Here is a 25,090-nt window from a genome sequence, read left to right on the forward strand (position 1 = left end):
TGGATTTTCAACCTCAGCTTTTAGCGAGCTCAACAACGCTTTCCCTCCACTATAGAATATACTTTAAGCATTATCGGAGACTCAGAAACATTGTAGTGATCAATCAAACATACATTCAAAGAGCAATGTCAATATGCACAACACCTTGAGCAACCAAGGCCTTTTCAGCTGTGTCTTCCATCATCATGACATCGCTCTGAGAGACTGCTAGACTGTTGGCACTACTCCCAGTGTCTACATTTGTAACCTCCTCATAGCTCTCGCAGAAGTAGGGCTGTCCTCTTATTTGCCAAGCTTCTTCCCCTTTGCTGTGCTTCTTTGGAGAAAAAAACATGTTTTGTGTGTCCTCCAGGTTGTCCTTTCCAAATGAAAATAAGACAAAAAGATAACAAATGGCAGAGTAAGTGGCTGGTATTCACAAGAGGTTTTTGTGAATTAGCTCTGTACTCCACTATTTAAATGTGGTTTTAACAGTGTGGTACCAAGGAAACCTAAATAAAAAATGTAGTTACTGCAGTCAATGGTCCTCTGTCATGGGGACTCATTTTACCTACTTTTTATCTCATTTAAGTTTTTGACAATCAGTTTGTAAAAATGTTTGCAATTCTTCGTCAAGGTTAGTAAAGCAAGGTTGACCCAAATGCAGGTAGAATAACAGAAAATACTTTCAGTTTCAGGTAAGGCAAGGCAAACCTCACTACATGTTGCACGACGTACAAGCAAAAATACAATACTTAAATATGAGTGGAACTAATGAGGGGATAAAGGTCAGGTGTACAGAAAACCAGCTGGTTGCAGGGCTGATGGGGAACAGGTGAAACCAATTAGGCCAGGACAGACAATCACACAGGTGGGAAAACACACCAAAACAGGAAATAAAAAACAGGCATGACACAGGGGAAACTATTTTTTAAGATAAATCAGGATACCTAAAAAGTCAAACTATAGGACCATGACATTATATATGTTTGATAAATGGTCTTTGCGTTAAATGCAATGACATATGAAAGAGTTGTCATTTTGCTTGATTGATAAAATCCTCTTTTGGCCTTTTGCATTTCAGGAAAATTCATGAATCATCATCAGTGATTTCATAGAGCAACTATTTATTAATAATATATGCTATTGATATAAAGTTTTCTTGTCAATACTTAAATGTAATGGTCACTACATCCTTTTAAACCAAAACATCAACAGCCAGAGTTATCTTTCCTATATAGTACTGTATAAACTTCAGTTTAGCATTATTGGCTAATTGCTGAAAGGTTAACCTAAGGCTAAGTCATTCGACGGCTATTAGCTTGTTAAATCCCGGTGAGCAGCCCTTATTTAATACAGTGTATGGAGCAAACATACCAATAATACTAGAATCTCACTTATTAAATTTACTGGAACACAGACTCCTTAGACAGACTGTTTTTGCATATAAGCTATAAATCAACTTGAAAATAGTCTCAGGAACATGCACGTGACAAGAGCCCACAGAACAGTATCCGCGAGTGGAACAGAAACAAAAGTCTTGCTCCTCATCTTGTTGGCATCTGAGTTTTTGGAGGCGGGGAGGGAATATACAAATGTCAGTGCAAACTGGATATGTATAGTTCACCGAAAACATGAGCACATTCATGCTCAAAGCTTCCAAGTAGGACTTCAAATCAGCAGCTAATCTGATTAGCTTGTTGCTATCCACATTTTCTCATAGCAGGAGATAGAGAGAGGATGGTCTCTTTTTATACACCCTGGGGACACCATAGACTGTATATATAGGGGGACACATACAGTATTTCAGCAGTTTTTCTAATAAATGACATTTAGATTTTATGATTGCCACATTCAATTATTTTTTTAAAAAGCTTAAAATGTAGTATTGCACTTCCATTAAGTTGGCACATTATTATATTGTGAGATCTCACATTGTATTTTAAAATGCAGATGTTTTTATTATTAATTTTGAGTCTCCAAGCCTAAATGAATGTGAGTGTGTAGACATCACTATGGCATCATCAGGATTATTTTCTCAAACATGGCAAAGTCCACTCATAGAGACACGACACTGAACAAAATGTTGACAGAACTCATATTTTAATAATTATTAACAAGTATAGGTATGGATTTACACTCTGTTTATAACTTTGTTTTTGATGCTTTGTATTTTTGTACATATTCTGTGCGTGCAAGGCAAAGATAAACAAGACTGTAGAAAATAACTTCTTTCCAAGTATGAGATGCAGGCTCAGGGAGCTGAGCTGAGGTCTGCTCTTACAAAACACACACCTTCCTCCACAGCCACCTGAGAGTTTGATAGAATAAATATACTCCTGTTGCTATCTCACACTATCTGTGAGCATATATTGGTCATCTCTGGTTCTCTTGTGAAAAGATGGATATGGTGATTATTACATGTGTGTGTGTGTGTGTGTGTGTGTGTGTGTGTGTGTGTGTGTGTGTGTGTGTGTGTGTTTAATGTAATGACCCTACAATGTCACATATTGATGTGATTCAACAGAAACATGCTGAGCTTTAGTGTCCTGTGTGTTCATCTCAAGATACTAAAAGGCTGAAAGTTTAAAAAAGAAAAGAACACTTAACAAGGCAAGATATATTTTCCCACATTGATGGCATGATGGGATTGTTAGAAATATTGTAAAGGAAATGGATTTGACATCGTTTTCAATTAATACAATTTTGGAGAAAATAACCATAAAATTGTATTTTTTACTTTATTTGTCTATACATACACCAAGATGTTGGTTAACTGGGATGTTTTGTTACATAAATGTATAAACATCACTGTTTTATGTTTCTTAATCTTGGTCTGGTCCCAAACCTCCAAGTTGAAAACCACATTTGAAAATATACTAACCCTGTTCTGCTGATTATGTGAGCCCGTTTAGGCCTTTATGAGCTTAACTTCAATACTCATAACTGCAGTAATCATCTCACTGTCAGACTCTGAACAAGATGGTGTGGAAGAAAACTGAAACAGCTATTGGGATGTTTAGTAATGTAATGAATAAAACAAAAGTCTTTAAATGACTTCCTGTTGGTTCTGAAAACACTAGAATGCAGCAGTTGGCCCCTTTAGTACATGAGGAAATGGTATTCAAAGTGTGTTGCTGTTTTCTTCCTGGATAGTCTTATTGTATGCGGCAGCTGAGGTTAAGGAGGTAAAGCGGGATGTCCACTAATCACAAGATCTGCGGTTACTTCGACTCTGCATGTCTATGTATCTTTTGGGCAAGATGCTGAACCCCAAATTCCTCCCAAAGGAAAGCAATGAGTGTATGAGTGTGAGTGAATAAGCCTTAGATTACAGGATGAGCAGTTTGGCACCCTGTATGGCAGATCTGCCAACAGTGTATTAACCTGTGTGTGAATGGGTGAAAGGTGCAATCGATTTACCAGTTACCATTGTCAGTGTGCACTATTGAGTGGTGCAGGAATTAGTTATAAAGCCTGGAATGAGTTAGCATTTTAGCACTTCATGTTCCCTGGTCTAGAATTAAAAGTTTCCATCCATCCATCCATCCATCCATCTTCTCCCGGTTTTCCGTCAGGGTCGCGGAGGTAACAGCTCCAGCAGAGAGCCCCAAACTTCTCTTTCCCTGGCCACATTAACCAGCTCTGACTGGGGGATTCCAAGGCGCTCCCAGGCCAGCGAAGAGATATAATCCCTCCACCTGGTCCTATGTCTACCCCTCGGTCTCTTCCCAGCTGGACGTGCCTGGAACACCTCCCTAGGGAGGCGCCCAGGTGGCATCCTCACTAGGTGCCCGAACCACCTCAACTGGCTCCTTTCAACGCGAAGGAGCAGCGGTTTTACTCCGAGTCCTTCCCGGATGACTGAACTTCTCACCTTATCCGTAAGGGAGAAGCCAGCCACCCTGCGGAGAAATCCCATTTCTGCCGCTTGTATCCACGATCTCGTTCTTTCGGTCATGACCCATCCTTCATGACCATAGGTGAGGGTAGGAACGAAGATGGCCCGGTAGACAGAGAGCTTTGCCTTCTGGCTCAGCTCTCTTTTCGTCACAACGGTGCGGTAAAGCGACTGCAGTACCGCTCCCGCTGCTCCGATTCTCCGGCCCATCTCACGCTCCATTGTTCCCTCACTCGAGAACAACACCCCGAGATACTTGAACTCCTTCACTTGGGGTTCAAAGTTTATTGAAGGCTTTTTTAATTAGATGCCTGGAACAAGGTCTTTGGTTAACACAAGTTTAAGAGATGTTCACGTTTTGTTCAACGACATAAAATACGTCAGTAAATAGCCCACTGAGGAATGTTTGAAGATTCTAGATCTCTTAAAATTAGTTGTTGCTAACAAGTGACTAAATGAGACAACTAAACATCATCACGCCGAATGTTAGCCGCCTTTAGCTCAGCAGTGGTGACGTGAAGTCATGTGACCAGGCTGTTGTTTGTGATAAGCCTCGCTTTGTACTTCTGGCTCTGCATTAACCAAGGGGCAACCTCCGGTGCTGAGCAGTGAAACACATACGGAAGTGCCAAAAACTGCAGTTCATCGAATGGCCGCGTGGCCTGGCTCCAAAACAGAGCAATTTACATAGACCCCCCATGTTAAAATGCTAATTTTTACAGCAGAAATAAACATGTTTACAGCGTGGTACAAAAATTGCTTTTGGTCTCTATAGCTAATTTCCCTATTCATGACAACTGTGAGGAGGGTGAATTTATATATAACTCTCCCGTTTGAATTATATTAAGGCTTAAAGTTATGCATAATTAAGGGCGTGGTCGCTTTGATTGACAGGTTAGCGCCGTCAGTGGGCGCTAGCTGCTAGTTGTCTGCTCTGCTAGCTCCGCTAACAGCCTCTGCACTGATAATGTGTCTTGTTTGGTATAATTCTTAAAAGCAGCAATAATAACTATGACTATGCAAGCCAGTATCAATAATACATTTACCATCACATGTAACTTAACTTATTAAACGTATTAAAAGTAACGTTATAATCGAGTGTTCAATAGAAACGACTCGTGAACTGAATCATGTGAAAATTAAAATTCTGTTTCAAATTAAACGTTAACGGTACGCTGATTCACGGTAACACTGGCCACATTTCTGGTCAAAATATAGTGTTGCAAATTACGTCTATATTTGAAACGAGCATTTTTAAACTAGTGCAGTATAATCTCAATAACAGATAGATCTTTATGTCAAGTTTTGTTTTTTATAGTTTCAGGTTAACTTACCTTGAGTAAGACAACCGGTAACCGGGGGCAACCACACTGCAGGGTGTGCTGTTGACTTTTAGCGGGATAGCGCCGCTAGTAGCATACGGTAGCATGTAGCCTAGCTTGGAAGCCTTTGCTAGCTTGGTAGCTTCGCGCTAGATGGGCGTGTTTCAGTAGCCACGCCCACTTCAGCTCCAACCCTATGTCCATATTTGGATTAGCCGGGAGCGGGCGTGAGGTAGACTGAGAAGATGTCGACGGTGGGAGTCGCCCACTTTGAGCTTCATTACGGCGCTTCACAAACTTATGGGTGACGTCACGGATACTACGTCCATTATTTATACAGTCAATGGCATTAACCCATCGTAAAGCATCATAAACGTGTGTTTGCCGCAGATCTTGTTTTTGCAACCTTCCAATGGAAAACCCCCACTGCTTTTTGGCGAGGGAGCCATGGTGATGCTAACTTCCGAGTCGGCCCACAAAACTGTGTCATCACTGCACCACTACCACTCTAGGAGGAAAAAAACTCCCTCCCAAACGACTATAGACAAAAACAAAAGCAGACTATTCGGAAGCGGAAAAAATGGAATTTAAAAAATCATGCAATCAAAAATTTGAGTCATTACATTACCACTAATGCCCATTTAAAAAAAAGGAAGCAGATGAGGGCCATATGTCAAATGTAGATGAATTACCAAGATCCAATGGATGAAATATGTGTGAAAAGATATACTCTTTGAATTGTAAATTACACCATGTGCCTTTAAATCCCTTATTAAATCAAATGATAACATGTATAAGCAGGTGAAATAAGTGTGTCTTTGACATGATGTGTTAATGATCCACACTCAAAGACGTTCTGTTAAATGAGCCACCCTTGTTTGGAGGGCAAACGATTACGATTTCGGAGCCACACACTCCTGTCAGTTAGACATTCAGCTGATGCTGGCTGTGTCCCATTTCAGACTCAACCTTCCTGGACCGACTCAGATGACTCTCAAAGATTTCCTCAGACTCAATGGAAAGTGAGCTTACAGGCGGAACAGTTGCATATTTCCCCCTGATGATGCATATTAAAACAGCTGCCCTGATCAACTTAGAGATTTTGCCCTCAGCACAACAGGCAGTGGCTCGGGGCTTGGGAACCAGACCACTGGTCCAAGTCCCCGCACAGACCAAAACAATGATAATCATAAAATATATGTGGCTTTGACTCGTAGCTAGAGATGAGCCAGTTCACCTCCTGGACACTGTCGGGATGTCTTTGAGCAAAGCACCAAACCCCCAACAGCTCCATGGCGCTGAACTACGGCAGCCCATCAATCTGACAGGTCTTCATAGATTGCATTCAGTTGCGCATGTGTGTATTTCAGGCCTAATGTGTAAATGTCCTGTTTGGTCATGTGTGTATTTTAACTGAATATATAAACGTGCCTTCTCCTTCGTCCTCCTTCTCTAACAGGATATGGCCAGCAGACTAAGGTTTTTATTGTTCTGGGTATTTGACCACTGGACGGTTTGTGCAGTGCGTGTTTATCCACCTCAAACGGCCAGTACAGCAACTGTGCAGACGTTAGCTGTAAGATGGCAAAAAAAACATACACCAACCATGTGCAATAAATACAAATTAAAGCCTGTCCACACACTGATTCATATGAGACATGCCATCACATTCGGCAACCATGAGAAAAAGCCCTTCACCCAGGGTCTTTTTTGGCTGCTCCAAACGCTTTGAGATGAAAATATCGAAGCTTTTAAGAAAAGCGCTGGTGACACCGCTGTAGAAATTGGAGAATAGGCTTTCGTACAGCTAGCAAAACAAAGACCAAATGTTTGTTGGAGCAGAGCAGGTGAGTGATGTACTTTTATCCATATTCGGATCATCTGCCTTGCTCTGTGCTTGTCAGATTTAGTTGTGACCAGCTCAATTATACAATCTGTGGACACAGGGCCTTGGTTCTGAGGCTTTCAAAGAGAGCCCCCTGACATGGGACACAGCAGCTTTCTAAAGGAGGGTTCAACATCCATGCTATCCTCAGAATTGGTATACCCTCCTATATCCTGATCTCAGTGATGTTACAGCCCCCCCCTACCTCTCTTCCCAGGTTCGTCTTATGTCCTTTTATAAGTCAGTGTGTGTGTTATTCAGACAGAGGTGGCTCAGTTCTTTGGTCTGCTGACTCTGCCTTCACTGTGTGCTGTTGAGAGACCTCCTCTGTGGGGGGTGCTGTGCCAGGGCTTTTCTTCTTGAGGGACAGGGTGCTAACTTCTGGGGATTCAGATGAAGCTGAGATTGTGCTGGGGGTCTTTTCTTGGGAGGGTGGGGACAGTAGCCGTTTTTCTAGAGTTTGAGGCAAACGGGGGCCTGTGCAGGGGCTCTTCTGATCAGATGGGGGGGTTACGGGAGGCTTATGGAGGCTGTGGGTCAGCCTCTCCAGGACGGGTGGAGGTTTGTCGGAGGCTGCAGTTGGACTGAAGAGGCGGGATGCTGATGCTTCTGTGGAGGAGGAAAACACTGAGCCTGGAGGGGGGGGACAGCCCGTCCTGCCTCTCCCTGCCTTCAGCTGCTCTTCCTCCTGGACAGTTTTCTTATTCTCTTCTTGCTTCCCTGCGTCACCGGCTGCATGAATGAAGAACAGATATACAGATGTAAGCACTGGAAAAAAATGCTGCTCCAAAAACAAGTACAAAAATATTTGTTATCGTTTGTTATAGTAAAGTATCTGCTAATAGAACAAGTGAACATTTGATGGTAAGATTTCTTGAAATTAGATGGAATAATTCCATAAATTAGATCTACAGTAGTAATTAGCCGGGAAAATGTATTTTGAACTATATTTCACCAGGATACAAGATAAGTCAGAAATGCTCTAAAGTGTTCTGTTTTCTGATGTTAGTTGGTGATTCTCCAATACAAATATGTTTTTCTAATATCAAAAAGATTTATTTCTTGAAACAAGACTGTCCATCTTAAAAGCAGCTTAAAAAAACCCGTATTTCATCTCAAATACGTATTTCATCTGAAATACGTATTTGAGATGAAATACAACTCAGAATAAAATGTTTTCAAGAGTCTTTGACTAGATGATGCATCGTCTAAAAACAAGACAGTATATTTTACTGCATTGTTACTTCTTGAGTTAGCATGTCTTATATCAAGTGTAAAGACATACTCTGAATAGAAGTTAGATCAATATACTTGGTATGCTTTCGGGTTTTTGCAGTGAGAAAGTGTTTCCACAGAAAGAAAGCAAATAAAATGTCTCTAATATTCAGAAATATGCAAGCATGGCTAACAAACACTCCTCTCACCCTCCTGATGTCTCTGTGCTTCCTCCACACTGGAGGGGTCTTCAGTGCAGGGGGGCAGGTCTCGGCCACGGAAACGGATAGGGGACCTCTGTAGCACCGCCTTCAGCTCTGAGAGAGATGGAGACATAAACTTTAATCATGACCGTGTGTGAAAAACAACTATACAAGCCAAACTGAGTGTATCAGTATTTATGTATAAGCAAAATTGAACTGAAATGTCAATTTGCATTATGAGGGAACAGGGTGACCCTGAATCCTTATCAGCTGTTCTTTTCACAGCTTTGCACAGACAGTAGAGAATATTTTCTGTTTGGATTGAGCCGTTACAAGCTGTTTCAAATAAATGTGTCTTTAAGTCTCCTCAGGTGGTTGCAGGATATATCTGAGCACCTGTTGATAAGGAAGGGATAGAGTAAAACAGGCAACACCATATTTTATTTAATAGAAGATAAAAAAGGTCCAAGGTCCTCTCTGATAAATATTAAAATACCTGAATTAAAACTGTTATTTTATACTGACATTTTTAAAACTTTGCAACTGTTCATACATGGGGAAATAGAGCTGTGCTAACACCTAGCATAGCATCACAAATATATATTTTTCCTTTTGTGGATTGAAGGGGTTGTAAATACAGAGCTTTATTGTGATGCTGTTATTACATGATATATTTTGCCTTGTTTCTGATTGGTAGACGCCCATTTCCCCTGCTTAGCCACAGCTGTAATATACAGCTTGACAGAGAGGCTTCACACCTGGCCTGCATGTGTTTAAGAATGGCCTTGAGAATGTTCCAGAACATTGTTATTCACTGACAACTGTTAAAATACTTTAATTAAAACTGTTATTTTAAAGTGCCATTTTAAAAACATTCCAATTGTTCATACATGGGAAAATAGAGCTGAGCCAACACCTAGCATAGCATCACAAATATTTTTTTTCCTTTTGTTAATTGAAAGGATTGCAAATACCTGAACAGAACTGTATTGTTTATGATGCTGTTATTACATGATATATTTTGCCTTGTTTCTGATTGGTAGACGCCCATTTCCCTTGCTTAGCCACAGCTGTAATATACAGCTTGACAGAGAGACTTCACACCTGGCCTGCATGGGTTTAAGAATTGACTTGAGAGTGTTCCAGAACATTGTCATACACTTCATCAAAAAGGAGAATTTCAAGATACAGCCAATTCTATCATGCTCTAAGCTTCTGCTGAATCAATAACCTTGCTGTTGTTCTTTAGTTTACAAAGCCTCACCGTGTGTCATGGCCAGAGTGTCCTCATGGACGGACACGGCTCTGCGTTTCGGAACGGGTTTCAAGTGTTGCCGTGCCTTAGGAAGACTCTCTGAAAGTATACAAGTGAACACACAAATCAGCTTTTCTTCAGCTAATAAATGTAAAACCTACTTACCTGTGATAAACCACCACACACACATATGAGCACACTTTAATATTGTTATAATTGCTACTTCACTCCCTAAGACTGTAACAAAATGTTGGGAGAAAGCTCTGTGCAATTTCTACTTTTACATTTTAATATACTATAACAACTTTTTCAATGCTCACTAACTCTATAATGCTGCTACTTTTTGTTTATACCTTGTATTTGTAACTTTACTTTTCATCTATACCAGTCCAACTCTAATTTGGATGATGATGCGGTTTAAGTGAGGAGAGTCAGACGTACCGTCGGTCACTGATTGTGCTTTCTCGGAGCGCTCCTGTGTGCTGGGCCCCCTCCAGGCAGACTGAGCAGAGGGAAGCAGCTCCTTCCTGGGGGACAGGGCTGAGGCTGCACCCGGGGGACGCTCATGGCTGCCATTCTGGAGATGAAGATCAGAGGGAGCTTAGCGAGCCGTGACACAAACAATGTGCCTGATATGTCCTGACTGACTCAGACGATGGAGGCAGGGAATGCATGTTGCAATATAGAAATTGAATGTACTTTGTGGTGATACACCGAGCTCAAAAGTCTCCACTATATTTATTTATTGTATGTTACTCTTACTGAACAAACTGGAAAGATGAATTGGCAATGCATGGTTTATTTCCCCCTTGCTCCGGCAACCATCTCTCATGGTTTTCTCCATGGAGCATTTCTGCAGTTGCTGAAGCTTTTTCAAAATCCAATACATGCTGTTTCCTTTTTTTTACTTTCAGTATTTCAGAGCATTCTTCAGTGCACCATGTTAACTCATATTTAACAGGTGCTTTTCCCAGACGTGTTATGTACCTTGCAGTATTTTCTTTTCATTTTTTTTATTTTGTCAAAAAGTACTTTTTCCTTTGTTAAAAAAACCCCCATCCTTTAATTCCCTATTAGACCTCCACTGCCTGCATTTTGTATTCTGCTGCCCCCCCATAATGTTTTGTCAGCATTAAAATCACTGCACCAAATCTCTCTGTTTTCATTGCCCAAGCCTTCCTCATTCTTTAATCTTGCTTTGTTTAAAGAGATATGCAATATCAATATATTCAATATTTCTTCTATCCAAAACTGAATGTTCCGTTGCATACCATATGCATATAAGATGCTTCTTTCCACCATAAGTCAGCATACCCTAATTTCAATTCAAAATATAAAAGGCACTGTGCTAATTATAGCACAACTGTATTTATATGAATTATTGCATTAATAAACTAAAGACAAGAGTAAGCGAACTATACCCTGAAAACTGAATCATTGACATTAATTTAATGTATTATGTCAACAGATTTCACATCACTGTATTTAGGTTAGTTGAAAGCAATAATATTAAGTTCCAACTTAATATAATTAATATAATACAGTGATGTGAAATCTATTGGCATACTACATTAAAATAAAGTCAACGTTTCACAATTTTGTCAGTGAAGATTGTCCACACTGAAAAAAGTGTGAAACGTTGACTTAAATCAATTACTATGTAAATAAATGAAACATTTATTAATTAGATGAAAGAAATTATATTGATATTTGGTTCAACTTAATACTATTGCTTTCAACTAACCTAATACAACTATGTGGAACCTTTTGACATGATACATTTAATTAAAGTAAACGTTTCAGTTTTTTCGGTGTAAAATGTTCATGCTTTAAACATTTTTTCCTGTGTTGTTATTGGTTTAAAATGATCATATGAGGTAAATATAAAAAAGGCAGTGGAATGACGCTCTTGCCTCTGGGTTCCTTCTGAATTTTCTGACTGACTGCAGTGTTACCTGTGCTGTAGTGTCCCCCGGCCGGCCGTCCTGGATGTGTCTGAGATGAACTCTCCCTACTGAGCTGCTGGAGGGGGGGGCGGAGGAGGGACGAGCTGCTCCTCCTGCAGGAGAGGCCGGGGTGGGGAAGGGAGGCTTGGCTGCGACGGCTGGTCTGGGTGGCAGGGGGCCGACCGGGCGCTCAGGAACACTGGGTTTTGGGTAAAGCGGGGGTTCTGGTCTGATAGGGTCCAGTGCTCTCATTGGATGCCTGGGGTCAGCTGGAAACAAGGTGCAGAGACAGTGAGTAGAAGACTGCATGTGAATGATGTCCAATCTGTGAGTGGTGCAGAGATGATGTATTTTTGTATGCCTACCTGGAAGTTAGTAATGCATGAGATCCCTTAACAAAAAGCAACAGAGTTCCTTTGGATTAAGAAATAGTGCTGAAAATAAGCTCTGTGTCAAAAACATGTTTATGATACTTAAATGTTTTGTTCAGCAGGATAACATCCACATATTAACACCGCTTTATTGTAGTTGAATCATTAATGCAATCTCCAGAAGTCAAAAGCTAACGTTCGGCTATAAAGGAACTACATCACTGTTTCACTTCACGTCGACATCGCTACGCTAAATGCGGCTAATATATAATACCTATTGTCATTTAGTCACTTGTTAGCAACTGCTGTTTTTTATAATGTTTTACACTTTGGACATACACCAGTGGGGTATTTACCGATGTATATTATGCCTTTGAACCAAACATGAATATCTGTTCAGCTTGTCTTAAAAATGGCGGTTGTTAGCAAGCTGCTAAATGACACAGCTAAAATTCATCATGCCAAACATTAGCCACTTTAAGCTTAGCGCTGGTGACATGTTGACATGAAGTCACAACACCACCTTATGTTATCTTTGGATGCATTTAAACTTCACAAATCATAGAAGTAGTGTTAATATATCGAGATTATCCTTCTGAACAAAACGTGTAAATATCATAAACATGTGTTCGCCACAAAGCTTATTTTCAAAGGTAAATCTCATTGCTTTTTATCGAGGGAACCAGGGAGATACCAACTTCCTTGTTGGCCTACAAAAATACATCATCACTGCATCTCTCTATTTTATAGTTTGGATATTGTAAACAAATCACAGGAACAATTGAACACCAGCATTGAAGGAACCATTAGTCTCATTGATGAGTTATGGATCAGACTGTACTACACACAGTGCTTACAGGGTCGTCTCATTAGGCTTGCACATGGAAGTATTGTTAATACCTATATCTAGAAGGGGGAAGATTAGATTGATACCTGATGATGTGGACATGGTTCTGGGCTTCATGTATGTGGGAGGAGGTACAGGCTTGTCCAGGATAGCACCTGAGGGAAAGAGACAGTAGGTACCTGTAAGACTGAGGGTCACTTTTAATCCGGGCTGTACATGTAATGAATACAACAGGAACACTGGGCTCCACTGAAGCCTTTCTAATTAAGTCACATAGCTGTGAGTGAGCTGCTGCTCTGTTCTCATCAGCAGAGGTGCAGCGGTAATATTACTGCTGCCATTAAATATTAAAACAAGGTCAAAATGAAAAGTTCTGTAAGTCACAGAGTCATTAATCATATTGCATAAATAAGTTCCCAAATGTTTAGCATTGAAATCTACAGTGGCCAACACGCGCTGTAATAGCCCAAAACACTTTAAAGAGGAGAAACGCTATTTTAAAAATGTAATCACAAGGTTCCTGTTGATATTATTGCAGATCTGCTGTGAGCTAGTTGGCTAACCTAGCTAACTTAGTCATTTCAAATATACCAACAAAATACTTACAATTATGAAACAGACTAACTCTGCTAACAGTGACAGTTAGCTAACTTTATAATCCCTGAACGTCATCAAGCGCTCCGCTCCCAGCTGTGTGCATCACTTTTTGGTGTTCAGCGTTTTTTAGCAAATGGTGTGCATGTGTTGTCAAGCAGGTGAATATGTTTCTTCATTTGAATACGTTTTGGCACTCGTTTTTGAAAGTGCAGCTCGTTTCTCCTAATTGAATTGTTTTGGGCTGCTTTAAAGGGTTCGTACCTGTGGGCCACCGTAGAAATCACCTAAATTTAAACTTTTCAACACGATTTTACAAAGTTTGGTAGTGAAGATTGCAAACAGATGTGTATTATGCTTTTTTTGTTGACAGATTTGGATGTATACAATGTATCAAATGCCACAGAAATGCACACTCACCTTCAGAGTTGGCCTTTCTCAGCTCCTCGTCTTTATTCTAGACACATATGAAAAACAATATTAAACTACACAATAATTAATTCAAAACTTTTAATGGCTGAGCAGTTTATTGTTAAAGTAAATATGACATAAATACATAGAATCCCACCTAAACATACACCCATCCTACCTGACTGGTCTTGGTTTCAGCAGGTGGAGTTTTGGCCACGCCCATTCTGTGCAGCATCACCTGAAGCCTTTGTTCCAAACTAGATGTGCTCTCAGACGCATGTTTCTGGAAGACCATACACAGACATTAAGAACTCTAAAAACTGCCTTTTCAAACATCAGCTGAGAGAATCTGATATAAGTTTACAGTTACAGCATTACAGCAGTCGTCTTCCACTCTAGTAACAACTCAAACTGCTGTACGACTTCAAAATGTCTCCAACTCTTATAGGATCAGATGCTGCTGACGCATGCTCGACTCACTTCCAGATAAGTTCCTGTTACATCTCTTATCTCTATCCTCTGTGGGCATGAGCGAGATTAAGACCTGTTCAGTTCTCATAATAGACTTCAGGACAGTATCTGTGCTTTCACACGATGTTGTCCTTTAAGTTTAATACGTAGTAGTAAGCACATAAGTCTTACCTTCTTATCTGTATTTATAAAACTGTCCAAACAGCTATGTTTTCTTTAGCATACTCATGTGTATTCATATTATTTAAAATGCCAATAACGGTCTTTAGTATATTCATATTTATTCTGTCTACAGTGTATTCAATTTCCATACTGCTGTTTATAAGGTTGAAACCACAATATACTGTTCATAGTGTAAATACTGCTAATGCAGTGTGTTTATATCTATCATTCTTTACAGGTTTTTTAGCTTGAAATAAGGTCTGTGGTAAAAACAAGCTGAAGAGATTTTCACGTTTTGTTCTACGACATAAAATACGTGAGTAAATACCCCACTGGGGGATGTCTGAATTAATGTCTATGTGTCGTCAACAAGTGGCTAAAAGAGCCATTACAACATAAGCCACCTTCAGCTTAGCGGTGGTAATGCGCAGCCATACGGCTGGGATGTTGTTTTCACTATAGCCTAGCGTTAGCTTTTTACTTCTGGAGATTGCATTTACACTCCAAGTATCATAACAGTGATGTTAATATTTGGAGATTACCCTCATGAACAAAATATGTTCAGTTTCATAAAGTATGTATTTGCCATAGAGCTTATTTTATACAATATTACCGAGGGAGATTTGCAATGCTTGTCTCCGTACAAAAATACGTCATCATCACTGCACCCCTCTATCTTGGGGTTCAGTGTCTTGCGCAGATACACATAGCCAGAATGAACCAGGGCTCAAACCACCAACTCTGCCAATAATGGGCAGCATTATATTAAAGAGTTTTTTTTTAAACCAAATAACAGTTTTCATAAATGTTTCTCTAGAATTTAACTTAACAGGCCAGCTTGGTGTTTTTGTGTGTGCAGAATAGTTGAATTCTTACTGTGTGTGTTCAGTGTGTTTCAGACTGACCTTACTGTGTGTGTCATCCTTGTCTTCAGGCTCTAACCCTGTCAGCAGTATGAGACTCTGGCTCTTTCCCTCCCTCAGCGACCTCTTGGTCACCTTCAGTCTCCTCTCTCCAAACGGACTCCCTCTCAACATCTCATTCATCTGCACCCCGCCCCTCTCCTGCTCCGTGAGAGGGGAGGTGACCACTGGACTGGGGGTGCGACCTCGAAAGACAGGAACTGCCTGTTCTTTCTGATCGGAAAGCGTGGCAGTGGTGAGGTCGGGGCTTGTGGCGGTGTTGGGGATAGAGGGAGTGGTGTCACTGGAAGGCGTCGTCGTGGTTAAAGTCTTGGCAGGCGCCATCGTTCCCTTGGCATCGCCTGCAGCGGTTCCTTCTGTGGTGGCGGCATCATTACAAACGTTAGCATCCTCCACTGACCTTGCCCCTCTCCCCTTGTCCCTGTCCCTCTCCCTTTCTTTGGCCTCGCGGAGGGGTCGGATGAGGTCTGCGATGGAGGTCCTTTTGACCTTCACCCCCTCTCCTCCTCCCTCTCCCCCTCCTGCCTTGGGGGCTCGGCCGCCTCGAGCCCTCTTGAAGGCAAAGAAGTCCCCAAACTTTTTCTTGATGTTTTTGGTGGGAAGTGTGGTGGTGGGGGTGACAGAAGAGAGGGGTGCAGGGGGGGTGGAGGATGTAGAGAGGAGGGGTACAGTGGATGTAAAGCATGTGTCAGTGGATGGGACAGAGGGAGAAGTGACAGTGGTGCTGGGAGAGAGGGGGATATTGTCAGACGAAGAGGAAAAGGGGGTTGAGGCTGAGGGGGTGGAGCTTGATTCTGGGGGAGTGGCTTGGGCAGGGATTGACTCCTCCCACCGGCCTTTTCTGCAGCAGAGACAGCAGAAAGAGCAACAGACAAGAAGAGACACTCAGTACTACCACTACTGCTACAGGAGTCAGGACACATGCTCAGTTCAGGTGCACAACACGACAAGAATGGTCATGCAAACAGCCCCCAGAGCAAAAGCACCCGTCAGCCAGAGACCACACTGTCAGTCTGTTCCACACTATGATCCAGAGCACCATATCTAAATAACTCTTGGAATGATTACCATTACATTTGGCATGGATATTCAAAGAGTGGTGCAGGAATGAGTTCATAAAAGCGTATATGAGTTAGCATTTACCCATGTCTGGTTCCCTTGTCTCGAATTCAACAGTTTTTTTAAATCTCTGGTTAACACAAGCTGAAGAGATTTTGTTCTACAAATAAAATACATCAGTGAGTACCCCACTCGTGAAACTTTTATGTGTCCTAAAAACTGCGGTTGCTAACAAGGGACTAAATGACACAACTAAATATCTCACGCTGAAATTTAGCCACCTTTAGCTTAGCAGTGCTGATGCGCAGTCATGCTAGCCGTCATGTATTTATGTTTTTATGTATTTTACTTCTGTCAATAACATTTATGTTTAAAAGATCCTAACATTTGTGTTAATGATGTAGATTATCCTGCTGTAGAACAGGTTAGTAATAAACAATAAGTACATGAAAAATTTAAAAGCGGTAGTTGCTAAAAAGTTACTAATGATTACTAAATGTCATCTCGCCGACATTAGCCGTCGTTAGCCGTGGTGACGTGAAGCCATGAGCTGTAGTTCCTTCATAGCTTAATGTCAGCTTTGTACTTGCATTTACTCTTCATAGATCATAAAGTGGTGTTAATATGTGGAATATATAATGCTGAACAAAACGTGTAAGTATCACATGTGTGTTTGACATGGATCTTTCTCTTATTCCGAAATCTATTAGTTAATGAAACATTTGGGATGCTAACTTCGGGGTTGTACTAAAGAAATAAGTCATCACTGCACCACTCTATTGTTTTTGAATTACTTCGGTTCCCCCCTGACTGTTCTTCTAGCATCATTGTCAGGTCCAAATCAAGTACTTTTTTAAATCCATCCATGATGAACAGATTCCATTTTACAACTACGGCGGTGGATTGAGGTGGAACAGTTTTTAGGCTTCAAATCTCTTTTGCTCCACTCACAGTCCAGATGGGGCTTAGAGCTGTGATTCAGCAGTTGCGTGGAGGAACAGCTGTGGTGGACAGCAACTGCTGATGGATGCTTTTGCTTCGTGGTTGGTGTCGACGAAGGGTGAAAATGAAAACATATGGACTCCAACAGAGGGCAGTCAGACAGGATTCCATTCCAATTACTTTGCGTGTCTCCAACTTTACAAAGACATGGAAGACAATTTGAGTTCAAGTTGTGTTGGATGCATAACCCAGGTCAGGTCAACCTGCTTTAGCGACATGAGAGGGTTACCATCACCCTTCATGTACAATCACCATCATGTGATTGCATTCACTAATATATGATGGATTGTGTGATGATGCTTTCTTCTTTCACTGATGAAGAATATGAAATATGGTTGGTAGTCCATGAGAAAGCTAGTATAGGACCCTTTGAACTGAGAATATTTGTCACACAGCAAGCTAACTACTTATAGCCCCACTGAAAAGTAGATTGTAGTAGTATCACGGTGAACTAAACCTCTTCCAAGCAGTGTAACACAGAATCGTTGAGACTAATTACAGAGTTAAAATGTATTCTTAATATCTGGCTTGAATACAGCTGACCTAATAATTTTGATTGCTATAAAATTAGATCTATCCAGGACAGAATTAGATAAAGGAATGTGAGTTTATGAGCTATGAGGGACACACAAACATTTACCATGCATTTCACACAGACAGCTGGCTTCACAAACATGTTGATTACACAACAATACACTCTTTTTTTTCAAGCAATTTTCAGGAGAGGCTTGGCCTTTGACTTCATGATGCAAACAATATAATTATAACTCATCAGTTACTATTTACAGTAACAAGAATGGTAATAATCTTCTTGCTCTGACAGTCACTGTGTTTCTGATTGCTGAGCTCCTGAAAACACTTGAGATGGAAAGAGTGGTTTGTTACAAATGACAACCGGCAACCGTGAGTTGTTTATGTGTTGTCATTAGCTGCAGCATACTGCATATTATACTGAGTTTAAAAAATGTTTATTGCTCTTTTCTTTTGTTTTGATATGTTTGGAGTTTCATACAGGTGAGTAGAAGAACCCTTTCGCCTACTCACCTGTATTTGTGAGATTGAGTCATACTTTCAGGCAATCATTGCTTTCAGTTTAAAACTAAATGTTACTTTGGTTTCAATTAGAGGATATTAAAGATATCATGAACAATGTGTGTGTGTGTGTGTGTGTGTGTGTGTGTGTGTGTGTGTGTGTGTGTGTGTGTGTGTGTGTGTGTGTGTGTGTGTGTGTGTGTGTGTGTGTGTGTGTGTGTGTGTGTGTGTGTGTATGTGTGTGTGTGTGTGTGTGTCCAACTCACAGTGCATAGTCAGGGATGATTTTCTTGGTGAAGAACTCCTCTACTCCTTCATCCACTCGACCCATCCCCTCAGTGGCTTCATTCTCAGTCTCTACCTTTACAACAGGCTCCTGAAACAAAGAACACAACAGAATAATGTTTATGTTAGAATGTACACCTTGGATTGTGTTCTTAGAACTAATTTACAAAGGAATGTATCAACTATTAGACAGAGCAAAATGACATGTTTGTGGAGAAGAAATGTCCGGCGCAGTCCCTGGGCAGGTAGACACAAATGCTAACACTTCTAATGCAGTTAGCAAAGATACAAGTTTAAAATATAATAAATACTAAAAAACAACCATAGACCCAAGTCAATACACCCAATCTCTGCAAAGTATATATCCAACTATTCCAATTCAAAGTAACCAGCAACCCCACCTCTCTCTTTTTCCAACCAGCACCAACTTTATGTCAAGATTTGTATCAGATCTTTATTATAGGTGCAGCCGGACTTCAGAAGGCTGTGTCCCATGTGATTTTGCTCATCATGCTTCAAAAATGTCCTGCTTTTCCATCCTTACATCATTTATGTATCCATCCACCTTGATGTTTACCTTGTTGTTTTAAACATCACCAAACTAGGGTGCTTCTATAAAGTTAAAAAGGTGCAAATCTGACCTAATATGAGCTCAAAGTGCAGCTGTACATTTTATATATTTTATAGTGCCGAATTAAGTTTTGTACACGTTTTAGTGTGAATACATCCAGTTCGGATGTATTCACACTAAAATGTTATTTGAGGCTGGGGTTTTTGTTTAAATGCAATGAGGTAATGAAAGTAACACAAATATATTTACATTAAATTGTGTTCAACTGACAGTTTTATCCAAAGTGACTTACAATAAGTGCATTACTACTATATTTATTTAGTCACAATATTGATATTCTATGTACTCGTACATAATTTATCACCGCCTACATTTTAGCTAATTATGTTTCAATCATTCAGTGCTACTGTAAATAAAATGCATTCTGTTGATTTTTTTTATCGAATTTGCTCAAGCTGCTTTAGCTTTAGTCCAGGATAGCTAATAGCTAAGTGTAAGCAATACATTTTTTTAAAGATATTTTTTTGGGGCTTTTTGCCTTTAATCAGATAGGACAGTGGAGAGTGACAGGAAAGTCGGAGAGAGAGTCAGGGTGTGATCCGGAAAGGACTACGGGTCAGGAATCGAGCCCGGGTCGCCGGCGGACGGTGCAGGTGCCCCAGCCAGTCGCGCCACGGCCGGGGCCGTAAGCAATATTTTTAATTCTGATAAAAATGTCATATTTACCGGACAGAGCTAAACTCTTTAAATATTGGCATTGAGTTTTTAATGATACCTGGACTGAGCAGACTTCCACAGAGCAGAGTGACATGAAGTATGTGTTTGTATGTCAATCAGACAAAAACAGATAACTAATCTCACCATTTATGAGAACACCACCTGTAACCGTGGTAACTTTAAAGGTTCAGTTGCCTATCGCTCCAGATTTTCTGACATCGGTCTTTGTCTCTAATGAAGGCCTTAAAAAAGGCCCCAAATGTATCTAAATATGTTACACATTAAAGATGGTGACAACTGTAGCCTCAGAATGCAAACAGAGTGAAAAACGCACAACAAGACTAAAATAAAAGATGAAAATGATATATTGATGTATACTTAAAATGACAAAATGTCAAAAGTCCTTGAAAACTGAAACACTAAAACTCGATTACTATAAAACATCAAAGCTCCAAAATCATAAAAATGGACATTCTCCTGTCAGTGAATGCAGTGTTCATCTCCAAGCTCGCTCCATCTCTCTCTATCAGCCAAAGAAAATAATGTGCCTCTCTTTCACTCTCTGCCTCCTCCTTCACAGCCACCTGTCTCTGTGTGCTACATGCCAACATGGCACATAGTTATTGGCACACACATTAACACACACTCTTGCAATCAAACACACACACAGTTTACACACACACACACACACACACACACACACACACACACACACACACACACACACACACACACACACACACACACACACACACACACACACACACACACACACACACACACACACACACTTGTTAGCAAGGGGCAACAGAGTATTCTCCACACCCACACAGCCATGCTGTAAATGTGGATAGCCATACAGTACATACAATAGAGTGGTGCAGTGATGACATGTTTTTGTAGGCCGACCAGGAAGTTAGCATCGTAAGGGCTCCTTGACCAAGAGCAATGGGATTGGATTTGCAAATAATGCTGAAAATAACATCTGTGGCAAGCACGTTTAGCTACAGGTTTTGTTCAGCAGGATTATCTCCACATATTAACACCACTTTATAGTAGTCAAGCGTAACTGTAGTCACCAAATGTAAAACGCTAAAGCTAGAATATAAGGAACTACCTCATGACAACTTGTTAGCAACAGCCATTTTGACACCATAAGTATTTTATGTTGTGGAGCAAAGCGTGAACATCTCATGAGCTTTCATCAACCACAGAACTAATTTCCGGGTTTAAGATTCATTCCTGCACCACTCTATCGGCTGATGAATAAAGGAACCTCCACACAGTGGCCTCTCTGCTGTATATATTCGCTCAATTAAACTGTCCATTCATATTGGAAATCCTGTCAAAGGATTTTACAGTTTTTACTGTATCGACATGTGTAGTTAAGTTGGCATCTATTACTCTGCATTATCTGCCCCTTAGCTCACCCTTAGCTCACCCCCCCACAAACACACACATAGACTGAAGGAGCAGGTGGATGTAAAACTTCCCCACGCAGCATGTGGGCAGGGAAAATCATGTTGCAAGAATCAAACAATATTACAGCTAACTACCTTGTTATGACACTTGTCCTTTTTCCAGAGTTCAATTTGCTGGTCCTGAGTTGATAACTGATAATATATATTTGACATTAGCTCTATTTCTGCCACCCCTCATCTCCTTCAGATGCACTCTGTCTTTTGATGTGTGGTTAATGTCATTTTCCACACCTGGTCGTACCACACCTGTCCACGGGATGCCTTTAATAAGGTTGCCTGTGTGGACCTCCTGTATACCCTTGTAATCTGGGACCTTCCCCATGGCTGCTTCTCATATGGTTACTGTGTAGTTCATACAGTACATTGGCAATGTTTGCCAGATCCTCCCATGGTACCTTGTGTTCTAGCCGTCTGTTGCGTGTCTGCCTCTTTCCTTGGTTTGAATGCTGTAAGCCTGCTTTAACATTCTTTTTAAATACTCATATACATCTTAAAATCCCTTGATCCTTGGTTTGGGATTGGTGTGTATAGTGAAGCTGATGTATTGACGTCCTAAGAGTGACCAAAAATGCATTGCAGAGGTATTGGAAAAGTAATTTGGATTTATACATTTTGTCTCCAGTTTTCCCAACCATGATGCAACACCCAGAAGTACATAGGAAGGAAAGTTCCAAACACGATGACCAGAAATCACCCCCCACCCCCCTCATCTTTCTGCAGGGCCAGCATTGAGTGTCAATATCAAGTATTCTTGGATTATCCCTCATGATTGTTTTTGGCTACTATATACAACAAAACAGTGATGACTCCATATGGCCCATTTTGAACCAAAACAAGTCACTAACTCCCTGTTGTACTGAAAAGAAAGTATTGAAATTGTGTCATTGTGCAACACTTGAGGTCATGGCAACTAAAAGCTTTTATGTAGAACCATTTGAGCATGATGCTATAGAGAATCTTTGTAAGAGGCTTGCTTTTAACATCACAACAGATTCTGCTGGGGTACAAAGACAAGGGTTCTCCCACAGCTTTTTAAATTCTTCCCCAAGTTATTTGTTTTTATCTATTTCAAAACAGCAACGCTTAATAACTTTTCGGAAATTCGGAAACATTGTGTGCTAATAGCTTTCAAACATTCTTGTTGAAGACACAGACGTTGACATACTGCATATCAGTCTCTCTTATTAGATGAAATAAAGATAACATTGTAGCCTCTCCAAACTAAAGCTTGCACACTAACAAGTCTAGCTTCTTTTGACTCAAAATAGCATGCCAGCAGGCTAATGTTAGCTTCTGCTCTTGCTTAGAATGAGTAAAGAATAACAGCAAAAGCTTAACATAGGCAAAATGAGAATAATCTTGTAGTTTTCGAGATGTAGATAAAACGATATGTAGATGCGATTTCAGAAATATATCAGCCTTCCCGCCTATTAGAAGAAATAATGATAATGCAGCCTCTCCAAACTAATGGTAATGCCAAACACTCTTGACTCAAACTAGCATGCCAGCAGGCTAAAAAATAAAGCTAGCAGGTTAAAACATATCAACTTAATAAATAATTTACTCTAGTCTTGTCTTTTATTTAACTGTGAAAACAAGGCTCCATCATGTTCCAGCATTTAACAGGGATTGTTTACAATAACCATAAATAGCATGCTGCTAGCCAATTGTCCTATTTCTGTCAACAAAAATGCTAAATACATTATTAAAGTCTAGTCAGTGGACCTAGAGTCTCTCATTACTCACCGACAGGGATGACTGATCGTAAATCATGTACTGTAGTAATGTCTTGTATAAAATAAAATAATAATGTGTGTGGTTGTGTTAGTGAAAAACAACACCACCTTACATTGAAATGACCTACAAAATACCAAATGTGTATCTTTTTAAAAGGAGAGATCACAAGCACGATACAATTTACACACACAAGGTCACGACAGATGAAGAGAAATCCTCCTTTTTTCATTTACACAGTGAAAGCACAGAGACAGGGAACCCCATTAATGTGAAAACATGAATAATTGAGTAAGTGAAAGCATTCCCAGGAGAGAGAAGGAGGGAGAGATAGAAATCACTGGGAACAACCCAGGGAACACCACTCCCAAATTGCATGTGCCTCACACACACACACACACACACACACACACACACACACACACACACACACACACACACACACACACACACACACACACACACACACACACACACACACACACACACACACACACACACACACATACACATACACAAACACCCTTGTATCACTACAAGGAGCCAGAGAATGCAAAGATAAAGATGGCTACCATTATTACTACAGCATCATAAAAAGGAAAGCAATAAAGCAAGATAGATTAGATAGATAGATAGATAGATAGATAGATAGATAGATAGATAGATAGATAGATAGATAGATAGATAGATAGATAGATAGATAGATAGATAGATAGATAGATAGAGATAGATAGATAGATAGATAGATAGATAGATAGATAGATAGATAGATAGATAGATAGATAGATAGATAGATAGATAGATAGATAGATAGATGTGCATCTGTGTATTTTTGCTGCATTGACCTTAGGTGGTAATATGAGCATTATTCCCTTCATCCCTCCATTTCCTTTATTTGTATTCTAATGGAATTGTTTCGACTTCCTCCATTTCCATCTCTCCCTCCTCTGGGATCCATCTGTAGTCGTGCAGTTAGCTGCCTACCTCGTATACCCTTCCCTCCATCCTTCATCCATCTGTCCTTCCCCTGTCTCTGGTATAACTGAGCATATCTGCCTGTATACATCAGATTTTGTATGTATTATCGTTGGTATGTATTAATGCAAATGTGATTCTTGTTCCCTCACTCAAATGTTGTGTGTGGTCAGTGGTTGGTGTTTATGGGTATGTGTGTGTTCTTACCTGAGGCCTGGAGGACGGGGGCTGTGTGTGTGTGCGTCGTGGCCGTGGTCGTGAGGCGGTGTAGTGCCTCAGAGTCTGTCCCTGGGTGGGTAGAGGCTCCATGGGGGAAGCAGGAGATCCAGAGCTGAAGGGGGAGCCTGGGCTGGGCTCGCAGCCGGGGAAGGGAGCCTGTCGTCTGGGTAAGCTTCCTTGGCCGGCAGCTTCCTCCTCTGCAGAGCGAGCGGTGATGGAGCGCAGTAGGGGGGGACTGGGAGGAGGAATGAACGATGCTCCTCTCACTGCTGCAGCATCCAACGCTGCTGCCACCTCCCCCTCCCTCCTCCTCCTCCTCTGTCCCGGGGGGGAGGGGGACGGGGAAGGGGAGGGGCTTGGAGACCTGACTGACATGAGGGTTGCTGTCGACAACAGAGGGAGAGCGCACCTTACTCCTCCCCCTTCTTCTCTGGCACCTCCTCCCCTGATCTGCTGCTCCAAGTCTGCATCCAGGAGACCTGAGAGGGGAGGCACAAGGAGAGGTGATGGAGGGGAAGAGGATGGAGGGA

General features: G+C 40.9%; 1 protein-coding gene across 2 annotated transcripts in view; it reads right to left on the reverse strand.

Annotated features, from left to right (window-relative positions):
- Positions 1–2,065: 2,065 nt before the first annotated feature.
- The window catches only part of carmil2 (capping protein regulator and myosin 1 linker 2), a 59,576-nt gene continuing 36,551 nt past the window's right edge, over positions 2,066–25,090 (reverse strand). For both annotated transcript variants that reach the window (XM_063906066.1, XM_063906059.1), the window contains 11 exons: positions 24,549–25,039; positions 18,845–18,954; positions 15,468–16,326; positions 14,108–14,212; positions 13,939–13,975; positions 13,011–13,079; positions 11,716–11,975; positions 10,202–10,337; positions 9,770–9,859; positions 8,512–8,619; positions 2,066–7,819 (listed from right to left, as the gene is read on the reverse strand). In XM_063906066.1, the coding sequence (XP_063762136.1) occupies positions 7,341–7,819; positions 8,512–8,619; positions 9,770–9,859; positions 10,202–10,337; positions 11,716–11,975; positions 13,011–13,079; positions 13,939–13,975; positions 14,108–14,212; positions 15,468–16,326; positions 18,845–18,954; positions 24,549–25,039 (2,744 nt within the window). In that variant the 3' untranslated portion in view covers positions 2,066–7,340. The remainder of the gene's footprint in view (positions 7,820–8,511; positions 8,620–9,769; positions 9,860–10,201; positions 10,338–11,715; positions 11,976–13,010; positions 13,080–13,938; positions 13,976–14,107; positions 14,213–15,467; positions 16,327–18,844; positions 18,955–24,548; positions 25,040–25,090) is intronic.

This window comes from Eleginops maclovinus, chromosome 2 (genome assembly GCF_036324505.1).
Source record: "Eleginops maclovinus isolate JMC-PN-2008 ecotype Puerto Natales chromosome 2, JC_Emac_rtc_rv5, whole genome shotgun sequence".
NCBI classification, from domain to species: domain Eukaryota; kingdom Metazoa; phylum Chordata; class Actinopteri; order Perciformes; family Eleginopidae; genus Eleginops; species Eleginops maclovinus.